The sequence below is a fragment of the Sphaerodactylus townsendi genome, linkage group LG01, assembly GCF_021028975.2.
Source record: "Sphaerodactylus townsendi isolate TG3544 linkage group LG01, MPM_Stown_v2.3, whole genome shotgun sequence".
Taxonomy (NCBI): domain Eukaryota; kingdom Metazoa; phylum Chordata; class Lepidosauria; order Squamata; family Sphaerodactylidae; genus Sphaerodactylus; species Sphaerodactylus townsendi.
In genome coordinates this window covers 35,387,309-35,399,876 of record NC_059425.1, presented here as the reverse complement: position 1 = coordinate 35,399,876, position 12,568 = coordinate 35,387,309, and the positions used below count along the sequence as shown (strand labels likewise).

The 12,568-nt window shown below is 41.4% G+C and overlaps 1 protein-coding gene across 2 annotated transcripts in view; it reads right to left on the bottom strand.

The window, feature by feature from the left end:
* Window positions 1-1,865: 1,865 nt before the first annotated feature.
* Window positions 1,866-12,568, bottom strand: part of BCL11A (BAF chromatin remodeling complex subunit BCL11A) — a 201,123-nt gene continuing 190,420 nt past the window's right edge. The window contains exons 4-5 of one of the 2 annotated variants that reach the window (XM_048517951.1): window positions 6,851-6,951; window positions 1,866-4,554 (exon numbers count right to left, since the gene is read on the bottom strand). In XM_048517951.1, coding sequence (XP_048373908.1) covers window positions 6,878-6,951 — 74 coding nt within the window. In that variant the 3' untranslated portion in view covers window positions 1,866-4,554; window positions 6,851-6,877. Of the gene's footprint in view, window positions 6,952-12,568 lie in introns of both variants that reach the window. The other variant, XM_048517942.1, reaches the window with a different exon arrangement.

The window sequence follows — 12,568 nt, the reverse complement described above, 5'->3', positions numbered from 1 at the left end:
CTCCCAAGCAGGTATGCATAAACACGCCCAAAAATTCCAGGACCTTTTTGGGAGGGGACGTGCTGTAGATGCTGCGACATCACTCCTGGATGATCAAGTGGAAGAGATGTCACAGCTCCATGGAGTGCTGTAGGAATTTCCCCAATCTGGTTGGTTGCTTTGTGAGCCAGGATGTTGGCTTTGATGGACCACTGGTCTGATTCAGCAAGGCTCTTCTTATGTTCTATGGTAAAGACCATAGAAACGGAAGGAATTTCTAAAGCATCCCAAGTGGCTGCTCTGTCTTTCTTCCCAAATTTTTCTCCCGCTTCTCACTTAATTGAGTGTGAGTAATTAAGAAAGGGATGGGAGTTCCCCTACTATGAGTGGTCATTTGGTAAGCTATCAGCTAGTTAAATAGTTGTGCTGCCCTCAGCCAGAGCTGGGCAAATTATGTTGTCTGCCAATCAAGGGGAAGCAAGCTAGACAGCAACACATATGAACAAAAATCAAACAGGCCTACAAGATTATGTTATCTTCAGCCTACTACCAGGTTAGCTGTTTCCCCAATGCAATGGTTTATCTTTTGCAGGACACTTTTGTTAGGTCTCCTTTGCAGATAGCCAAAGTTGGAGCTGTTTGCCCAAGGAGTGGACCCAGATGGCCATGAGGCATGCACTCCACCTTCTCAGTTTCACCCATATGGGAAAAACCTACACAACAGGCCTTACCTACATGAACTTGGATCTTTACTTCACCTTGCACTGTGCTTTCTTCCATAACAGGGATGATCCTTCACTGTGGAATGTCTTCCTTTTGGGACTAGGCATTTCAGCTCATGCAAGACCAGCATCTTTGAATGAGTAGGAAGTGCCTAGTGCCAGAGCTCACAGCATTCTGCAACAGAAAGAACACATAGGATCCAAGCCCTGGTTTGCCTAAATTACACACAGCTCATGGCCATCTGGGATAATTCCACTGCCCCGTGACTATCCGAAACGGGTGACTGCCTTGCTAGAGAGTTCGGATCATGCACGCACCCTCTCCCCCACCTCCCCCATGAAACTCTGACATAATGATTAGCTTCAAATGAAGCAGCTGCCACTTTAAGATCCCATTACTACGAGGCACATGTAAACCAGCCAACTAGGATTTCTGTTCCCATTCCAGCTCTGTAGTCCGAAATATTAATGCAAATCAAGGGGTTGCTGGCAGCAGCAGCAACAACAACTGCTATCCCATTAGAATAAGTGAATACTGAAGATCTAATAACGAGCTGGGAAGACATTTCAGTGCCTCAATAACAGGGCAAGACACACCAAATCAAAAGAAGTAAGATGAACAGTGCATTTGCCTGGAAACATGAGTGCCGAATAAATGGCATATTAAGCGGAATAATCTCTAAAAGCCAAAGAAGGAACCCATTTCAATTCACCTCTCCCTGAAGTTAATAGTTATCCTGCCACCTTCGAGAACAGAACTAAATATTCTCGCTGACAGGTTTCAAGTATTGCTATTGGCTATTTGGGTTTCCTTAGCAGGATATGATGGGAAGCTGGAATAAGAATGCACTGTAGCTTTGTGTGTGTGTTGGGCTTTTGAGATCCTGTTTGCAGACTCCGACAGGGATGTCAATCCCTTTAGATCATTTGAAATTAGTGTGATTTAACAAGCGGTCCTTTCTGTTTTATTAGCACCCTGTAAAAATTATATCACCGAGCCAATCGTTTGTGATGTCTTAATCAATGTAATTTTTAAGGTCAGGAGGAAAGGAAGGTGTCGCAAATGTGTTAACCTTAGCTATGTTTTACTGTCAGGAGACTCTGTTAAAGATTACGGTGTGTCAAGAGAGACATAATAGACCCAAACCAATGCAATCAGGCAAATGCATTTCTGCCATCTTGTTTATTTCAGATCCGTGTAGCCTGCAGGCGAGATTCAGGCAGACAAAAAGCATCTGACGTAAAACCAAGCTAGACATGACAATAAATGTGCAGTTGTTGCTCAGAAGAGAAAAGCATGCATCTGGCCCTCCCCTCTTCCTTCTCTGTAACATCTAGAAGATATTATGTCATTACAAGATTTCTCATTTCCTCAGCAGCAGCCAGTGACAGGGCCAGGAAAACACAAATCACTGTGATGTCATGCCACAATAGAGAGGGAGAGCAGGACGCAGGACTGCCATTTTCAGCAGCAGCCAAACAATTATTGTCACAACTAGTTTGGCCCCCAGTGTACCAGGTAATGAAAGTAGCCCCCTCTCAAGCAGATATTTGCATTGTGACAGACCCATTTGTGAAACTCAACATGTGTTGACCTTGAAAAAAATTTTTTTCATTTGTTGCACTATGTGGCCTTTATATTTACCAGTCTCAGAACTTAAGTTTTACCTCAGCCTGCTGCATGGAACCCACAGGGAATGGTGAGCTTATTATATCCTCAGCTTGTGGGGGCAAAGTTTGTTCTCCCAGGCTTTTAAGAGTGGTATATTGTTGTTTTCTCCATATTGTGATTTGAGTCCTATTTTTGTGCCATTCAGCTTTGGTATTAGTTCTTCTCCTTAAATGCTGATTTTAGAAAAAAAATTCCTTGCTGCTTTATTTTTATGTCACTTCTGCTGTGTTATGCTTTTAAATTGGAATTATGTGCTATTGGTGATTTCATTTTATTGTGTTAGCCACACTGTGAATGTTTTCTGATTGGGGGCTCACTGCTACTTTGATCCACATGAGTTCTATTACATAGAGCTGCTAGCTACAGCTTTGGAAATTCCTGGAATGTTTGTGGGTGGAGCCTCTGGAGGATGGGACTTGGGGTATAATGTCATATAATCCACCATCCAAAGCAGACATTTTCTTCAGAGGAATTGATCTCTGTTGCCTGGAGATCAGTTGTAATTCTGGGAGATCTCTAGTCCCCATCTGGTGGTTGGCAACCCTAATGGCATATGAATAGGGTTCTTCATCAGATTGAATGATGGAGAAATGAGCTCCTTACAATGAGTGGAACTATAGTATCCCATTCCTCAAGGAATACCCATACAGTCCATTTTCCCTCAAGAACGGTTTGTGTCAAATTTATAGCTTGGGAAGGTAATTGATTATGTTCTGCGCATATATATATATATATATATATGCCTGCATAAATTATGAAGAATCATTAACCTATACTACTTGTATCTCCATAGATCTATCATTTTCTCTCCTTGTTTCCCTTTGCACTTCTGCCTCTCATAAGAGACCTTCCCACACTATTCTTCACAGGATGTGTTTCCATGGCACTGTCATGTGGGAAGAAACCAAGGGGGACCAACAAACACACCCTCGTGTTAAAATTTGGCCCTCAGGACATAATTCATAAAGATGGGAACGGATTTTTCCAAAGGCAGATTAACCAGGCAGTGGAGAAGGGGAAGCTTGTCTTCACACAACTCATATCCAGGTAAGTTGCTTTGGAGGCAACTTTTGGCAACATTTTCTGCAGAGTGCGTATATCTGTGGCCATACCAGTGTCAAGTCCTGGGCTGACTAACCTCTTTGCTGTTTACCAACCAACTTTCACATCCTCACTACTACACTATACAGTACACCTGAATGGCATAGGAATTGATCCCCCTCCCCAATTGATTCTGTATAAGAAATGCAGATTCTGTGTCTTGCTGAATAGCCATGGGCAAACTGGTTTTTGTGCTGCTTCTTAGGTGTTGCCTGAATTCATTTGGGTTCATTGGGCAAACTATGATGGACAATACGTTTTTAACAATTCTTAAAAGGAACTTCCACTCCAGAGATAGAAAACCTCTGAATACCAGAATTAGGAGGCACCATCAGAAGACAGGTTTGGCCTCTACATCCTTTGGTAGGCCCTGAAATTAGTTGGCCACTGTTAGAAATGGGATACTGAACTAGATGGACCACTGGTCTGATCAGACAGGGCACCTCTTGTGATCTTCTCAACATACCCAACCACCTGGGTTCACTGTATTTCCTGGTGATCCCAGAAGTTCCAATTGTGCAATCACAGTTTGACACAAACATATCTTGTTTTGTAGTCATATCTTATTGTTCCAAACATAAAGTAAAGCATATCATGGCCCGCCCACCCTATTTTCCCTCCAAAATGTACATATTTAAGCAACAGAAATGCAGTACATCACAATCAGATTCACTCGGTTGTGTACACGATAAATGAGGCAGTTTGGATTTCCACATGAATTTCGACAGGAATAAATATCAATATGGTTGTTGTAACACAGAATCATGAACATAATTTCAGTAGTTCCAGGAAGTATGCTGTCCACAGCTGCAAATGTCTGGTAAATGCATGTATTTTGATTTGCAAGGGTTGATTTTTACAGTAATTAAAGTTGTGTTGGCTATGTAGTCCATTGCACAATGACAGAGCACCTGCTCTGAATGTGGTCCCAGCTTAATCCTTATTATGTCCAGTGAAAGGATCTCAGATAGCCTGGCTGGCCCAAGATCTTTCCTTGGAGACCCATTGCCATGTAGAATAGACAGTACAGGGCTACATGGACCAATGTTCTGACTCTGGTATAAAGCAGCTTCCTCTGTCCTAAAAATGAACAAACAAAATAATTTGAAAAGATCACAACTGAATCCTTGCTATCAGTGCTGTTGTTGATTTGCACAATGTCTCTGAGAAAGGGTATGAATGCTTCCAATGCGCACCTAACCCCCCCGCCCCCCACTTCAAGCACCATCAATCTTTGTGTTTGCAGTATACCTCAGCTGTGGAGAGAGTGCAGGATAGGCTATGCCAGATAGCAATGGCACTTGAATGTCTAGCCAAACTTGGTAATATAGGATGTTTTCTTACAGGCATGCTGGAGGACTAAAAGGGATGAGGCCAGTACAGAAGATGGTTGCTATTAACTAATCTTACAGAAAAATAGCAGTGGCTTGGAATGATACCTGCTTCCTCTGCTGTCTCGCCCTTTTCTTTGGAAAGGACCAAAGAATTAGGTAAGAACCAGGTTCCAAGAACACACACACTCACATCCCAATTCTCTCCCCTTGAATACCCCCATAAAAACTTTTATAAATATCTTTGTGGATATCACATTGTTGTCAAATAATAGTAATGTATTTAATACATTTTTTTGTTAGAACAGTAACAAAGCATAGAGAAAATTGTGCTACCTACAACTACTGTCTTCTCAGGGTGTCCAGTCTCGGGGGATTTTTACAGAGCTCCATGTTCTACCGCATGGCAAATGTAGTGGTAGCAGCTCTGACCTTAGGCACTTGCATTCTTTGCCACTGTTTATGCTTCCTGCCTCTTCTGTTATATGTCTGCAGTTACAGCACAAAGCCTGAAGACAAAACTAGACCATGTGGCTTGATTGGGGGGGGAAGATGGAAGATCTCTGAAGAGAGTGGTGCAGTAGGTTGTATAGCCTCCATCTTTTGACATACTGAGAGGCAAAATGCACTCATTCTAACCAATGGGTCTCCAACCTTTTGGAACATGTGGGCACCTTCACAATTCTGAAACAGAATAGTGGGCAAAGTCACAAAATGGCTGCCACAACTTATCTTCAGTTACACAGAGAAGATCTTTGTGCTGTGTTGGCAGCTGCTGTTGTTGTTTTTTAATCTGCAAATCTAATCTAATTTTCTGAGGCCAATTAGAAATTTTGCTGGGCAAAAGCCCCACCTGGCACTGCACATTTTCTAAAAACACTTGGTGGGCACCAAGGAGTTGGTGCTGCCATGGCACCCACAGGCACCATGTTGAGAATCCCTGCTCCAATAGTTAGATTCAACTGGTACCATGGACCCAATAACAGTTAGGCACTATGATGTAACTTTTGACCATGTTTGATCATGGTCAAATAACAGGCGGTTAATCTGACTGGTCAAAAGGAGCAACCCCACAATCCTATGGTCAATATCACAGCCAAGAAGAAAGGTGAACCTGTGTTTTTGAGTCCCCAAGGATTGACGCCATAGCTCCTAGATTGGCAGCTGCTTCCTATGCTGACTTCTAAGACTGAGCAGGGTTGGGCAGTGAACACGAAACATTTTAAAAGTCAATACATATCAAAATTCAAATGTACTGTCAGCTTGTACATGAGCATCTCAACATGGGTGAGGTCATTAGAAATGTGATCTCATTTTTTTTTCTCTTCTCGTAGTTTCTCTGGATGGAAAAGGGATGTGTGGAGACCTACTGGGAGCCATCTCAGCAGTAACACTGGACTGTACAGAATTCACCTTAGTTAAGAGGTTTATTCACCCCACACATCTCTCCCAGCTGAGTAGGAGTCCAAGGAATAACTTTATACCATTGAGTCAGATCATTGGTCCACCAAGTCCAATCTTCTCTGTTCTGGCCAGCTGCTATTCTTCAGTATCCCAGATAAAGATCTTTCCGTTTCGTTCAGTCAGCTTATAACATTGTATGAAACTTGGCAGTTTTTTTAAATTTCTTTCAGGTTTTTGTTATCACAAATTGTGCATGGGTAGATGGACATACAATATTTTCAGTGGGCCGGTCACTTTTCTGGGGGAATCATTTGCTGGTCCAGTCTATCAGTATGTTTTAAGGGAGGCTTTCCCAGTGCCATTTTGGAAATGGCCTTCAAGATTGTCAAATAATAATTTTTTAAAAAAACGTATCGACCATGGAAAGCCCTTGATGGATAACTGTTTTTAGATGATGTGGGTTTTGTATCATATTAAAAATATATATAAATAAAGAGTGCATCAGTCAGGCAGTGAGTGCGTGGGGGGGTGTGGGTAGGTCCAGTAGGATCCTGCCTTTGGCGTGGTGGCTCCTGAAGCTGTTCTGCGAGACAGCGTCACAAACTAACCCAACAGCAAAACCCCACTTGGATGTCACATACGTGGCGCACATCCCACTTCACATTCTCTCAGAATTTAAGCGGCCTTGAGCTTCCATCCGGAAATTGCCACACATCAGGAGTCCCCTGGGCGCTACGCCAACCTACAAAAGAGGATGGGGACAGAGGAAAAAATAGGTGTAATATGGACCGAAAGGCAAATTATTCCTGTTTACAATTATGCAACACACTGTGTGATGAAATACTCTACTTGAACATGTGTGTCTCTGTGTGTGTCATCCAAGAGAACCACCTCCCATTTTATCTAGGCAGAGAAATGATGTAGCCCCAATCTGGCTCTAGACATACACAATGAATTAAGTACATCAAGTGGTTGGAAAATGCACCTCCACAGGCATCCAGCCAGTTCAATGAGTAGGCATGGCTATTGTGATGGGGATGCAGTTGTGCATCTGCATTAGCTGTGCAAGTATGGATTTCTTTTGCTGGATCAGAGCATTTGAGTCCAGTTCAACATACAGCATAATCATTAAAATAAAACCATCTCAAAGTCTTTACAAGGTCTTAGCTTAGATGCAGTCCCAAAGAGTTCTTGTAGCATGGAATTTGGGTGAATCCCTTATGCCTTGCAAGACTCTTCAAGTTTGATAGTGGCTGTGGATGTAGGACTTGTTCTGTCCATACCCTTTTTTCTTGGGTATGCTGAAGAAGCTCTTCTCTTTCATAATGATGCAACAGTCCTATTCACAAACATGATCAAATTCAAGAAGAGCTATTACACCAACTGCAGCAGATCGTTGAGCAGGGCTTGGTTATTCAATGGAAGTGAAGAGTGATGTTTCCTGAGGGCAGAGCTAGAAGAAGAAATCAGCTGCATGGGAGTCTGACTGCATACTCCAACCCTACAAAACTTAGTATGAGCATGCCCTAAGTTACAAAGTTACATTGGTTTATAGTACAGGAATAACCTAAATCTATGAGATTTCTCCAGTCTGTTCTTAATATAGTTCTTGCTTAAGTATTATACCTGTATCAGTGATGTACCATTTCAGCTATAAGTGGGGGTTCCATACAAAAGTGTACTCTTCTCATAGAAAACTAGTATTCACAATAGGCTGGAATCCTTCCCCCAACATCTATTTGTGTGTGTGCAATGATTTTTTTGAGCCCCCATCTGCAATCTGAAGTGGTACAACTCAGACTTCTCTGTGAAAAGTACAGGTAGTTGTAAATGTTAATTCTTTATATTGCTTCCTCAAAACAGTCTACTCAAAACAGGATTTTGTTGGAATGGCTTGACCTTCTAAGGTTTATTGCCACCAGAAATTTTGAAGCCAGCATTTTTATTATCTGTCCTACTCCACACCCTTCCTGTCACTCTTATTTGGATGTCGCTCAGCTCTCATTGACTACCCTTTCCTCTCTCAGATATTTAAGCAATTCTCTGTATAAGCTCTTAAAAGGATGTCTTACTTCAACACAGAGTATGTTTTGAAAACAAAATAAAATAATAGCTTAATGCTAGGAACATTCTTTAATAGCAGAGGAATTTAAACTTTCTGGATGTTTCTTTTCCATCGATCCTTGCTACTGCTTCAACTCTGCAAACAACTTTAGCAGTTCATTTTACCACAAGTGACCTCTACCATAATCTTTCAAACACTAGTAACATTTCTTAACACCAAAAAAACTGAAACTTCCTAGATGTTTCTTTCTGGATTTCCACAGTAACATATTTAGTTTGCCACATACCATGATTGCCCATTTTATATTGGATGCACAAATGTGTGACATGAAAAGTATGGACTGAGGAAATGTAATGATTGACTCTTAAGGGTCGTTCAAAAGACGGAACTTTGTTGGCAGGTATCAAATAGGCTCTAAATACATTATTTTATTCTCTGCTTTACCTCATAGGTTCAGAGTAGCTTACAGTAATGTTACTTCACTCTAAAGGGCTCACAATCTCAGTGATGAGTATGGACGGCATGAGAAAATAAAGCAGGGTCACATAAAACAACCATAGTTTTTTTCCCCTCCTTAATGCTTTCTTGTCTCTCTTTTCCCATTTTCCCAAAACACAGTTCTCTTTATTGAAGCCAAGGCTGAAAGGGCAGCAACAGTGCCTTTACCCCCATGACGAAGCAAAGGCCTCGTCAACACCATCTTCCCTAACAGAGGAGCTACCAAAGTTATTCTCTTACATGCTTCAGCTGCCATCCATTTCCATGTGCAATCCAAGACACAAGAAATGGGGCTGATATCACAAGTTTAAACAGGTTAGTTAGAATCCTACCAAAGTCTATTCAGTGTGGCTTATCTCCAGGAAAGTGTTCTTAGGATTTCACTATGACTGGCTAAAGTGTATAATATGGTAGAAGTATACTCTGACAGCTGCTTTTGCTAGGAAGGAGGGGATTAACGGGCCCATTGGTTGTGTCAAGATTGTATTGTATTGTATTTAATAAAGATGGGTTCTGCCCAGTAGTAATGTGGTTGCCTAGATCACCATGTATTTACTCACAACCCTGTACATATTTTGACTGTTCCAATCAAAATGAGGGATATCATGAAAGTTCTGCCCTTGCAACTCTAAGCTTTTGCATGGAAGGCACTATCTTGCCCATTGCCTTAGATCAGGGGTAGGGAACCTGCGGCTCTCCAGATGTTCAGGAACTACAATTACCATCAGCCCCTACCAGCATGGCCAATTGGCCATGCTGACAGAGGCTGATGGGAATTGTAGTTCCTGAACATCTGGAGAGCCGCAGGTTCCCTACCCCTGCCTTAGATGCATGAGATGGGAACATGCACATATTCCACCTTGTTGGCCAGGTAAGCATTTGAACTGACCCTTTATTTCTAAGGCCAACTTTTGCATCCAGAGATGGTTTCATTTCAAAATCCTGAATTTTAAAATATGGTCACTGACTTTAACTCGTTCATAATCACACAACTGAATGGGGTTATACAGAAGAACCTTCAAAGTGATAAACCTCAAGAGGTTCAAAGCAATATGAGCACTACTGCTCAACAGAGCAACAGACTCAACAGAGCTTCTTAATGTGGTCAACGTGGTTCACTTTTAACATTTCAAAAAAGAGAATTACCTGGAATATTAACCCAGGGTCATCATGTTAAACCAAATGCACTATCCAGTAGATCACACATACTAGGCGATTGGTTACCTGAGCATTTCCAAGGAACAGTTTTAGAATATTCTTACTTTTTCAATGGATGATGTGGCATTGGCAGTCACAGTAGCTGTATAAATTGTATGTGGATTATAATGCCTCAGTGAAGGAAGCAGGAAGCGTTTCTAGGGATAAATCAAAACTTCGGAGACTTCAACGACCACTGAAGTCTTGATTTCTGTAACAGCCATGGAGACATCAGCGTGTAAAGAAATATTAGACATGGAGCCCAGTAAGAATTGGATATAAGTAGAGATTTAAATGTTTTCTACACCCATGTTATTTTCAGATATGGAGGGAGTGGTAACTCACTATAAGGTGATGGTTATCATTTAATTCAGCCCAAATGCAAAGAGAAAAAAGCAAAGCATGAAAGATTTAACAAGAAATGGCAGGATTACTTCATTATCTGGAAGGGGAGTACATGGAGAATATGTTAAAGAAGATTCCATGACTGTATGCCTCAAAGACGAGACAGTTTTAAGGAGATTTATTTTGACCATGCTTGGTTCAGAGAGTTTCTAGTCATCTGAGTTAAGCAGAGAAACTGATGAGAGATCTGTAACCGGTCTGAGGAGAAAAGAGAAAGTAGACCTAGAGCTGGAAATCTCTGAACAGAGAAGGACAGTATCAGATACTCAAGGAGGAATGAGTCAAGGACTATAGAAAGATTAACTGCTTCAGAGATATCAGCTAGGAATCTCGTAAAACCTTTGCTGGAGTAAAACAGAAATGGGGGAAAGCCACAATGGAAAGCAGTAAGAAGAGAGTTCATGAACCACAGACAGTATAGAGCCTTGCTGTGAGGATTGGCTTTCCACAGCAAAATTTCCCCTTATTGATTGATTGACTTAAAGGTATCTATAGAATTACTTTCATCAACACCATACTTGTCATGTAAATTGGGACCAACATATTGATACTATTCCTCAGTTGCATTTGCTAGCAATACCAGGAAAAATGTACGTCAGTGTGGTGATCCCTAATCAAACTGTGGTTTGTTTTATTCATTCATTCACCTTTTATTGGCATAAATGTTTGTTTTATTTTAAACAGTTTGGACTCATTGCTGTTATTAATCCCACATACGCCAAATACCCAAAAATGTCTAGAAAAGATATTGCATAGGAAGGTATGTGCAACTATGGTCAGTGCAACTTTCCTCAGATCCTCTCCAGACATTACATACTGCTGTCATTAGCCAACTCTGGAAGAGACTGTATTGCGCAGGCAGCTAGTGCTGCTGGCCTGTAACATCCAATCTGGCTTTCTCTTGTCCTCATAACTGTGTGAGTTGGCAACAGACAATCTACCCAAGGCTACCCAAAAATATTTGGGTTTTGCTGACCTGCTCAACAGGTTCTAGCTATCTTGACTCTTTAGGTACCAGATTACACTGACTCATTGACAAGGCTTGTGGGAGAAAAAGATAGCACAGACAGGATGAGAGGATCCAGCCATGCCATAATCTAGAGCAGGAGATTATGTTTTCCAACCTGTGACTTCTTGTATCACCCACTCTACAACAGTGAGATGTCCTATGTTCATCGTATGGGTGGTCATCAAGCCTTCCTCCATAAGCAGTCAGCAAGAAATTGGAATATAAAGATCAAATCAAACTGGAGACTAGAAAGGAGAATAAAGAAGATGAGATTAAAAGAAGATAGGAATTTATATGTTAGCAAACCAGAGAAGGACAACTGAGAACTAAGAAGCAATGGACTTGAAATCTACAGAAATCTTAGTCACAACAGGGTGTGGGAGATAGCAAGTGTGGCAAGCTAAATGACTCCCAGAGAGGCCCTGTTCCACTCCACTACAGAGCCTAATAAAAATTTCAGATTATGAGTTTTCAAGAGTCAAAGCTCATTTTATCAGATACTGGAATCCTGATCCAACATTTCTTTTTTAGAGGAACACTGCCTACTTCTGCTCAAAATCTTTCCACATGGCTCTAGAACTCCTGAGGTAACTCTTCATGTGCATATTTCTGTGGAGAAAAATATTACATTGGAAGACCAAAAAGAACCCAGATGATAAAATCAAGAACATGTTCAAAAAGGTGCAGTAAGGCCTCGGTATGAAGAGAAAAGAGGGTGACTGCAGCAGATACTAGTCATGTTTATAGTGCGGACTTATCCTGGTTTCATGGTCATGTCCTACTCCGGGGAACTGCAGTTGGGTTAGAGGGATCCCTGGTACATGATTTTCAGCATCTTCTCCAAACGACAAGTCCCAGCACCCTTTGGGGAAGCAATAAACTGATATGAAACCAATAAACATTTGTTGTGTAGGTAAATCTGATGGAACGTTTTGCCTCGAAGAAGTGATTCCTGTGATTCCCTCTGGTGAATGTATAAGAAAAGCTTTGACAAGAATGAGCCATCCATTGTCCTTTCTCATAGAAAACCCTCTTATGAAGAACATCCGCTTTGTGTTAGCCCATAGTAGATTTCTTTTGATAACTTCCATTTAAAGAGTATCCGGTAGGAAGACATGAAAAGACCCTTGCCAGATTTAATAGAGAGCCATTGCCAGTCAGAACACATAATACTGTGCTGGTGGT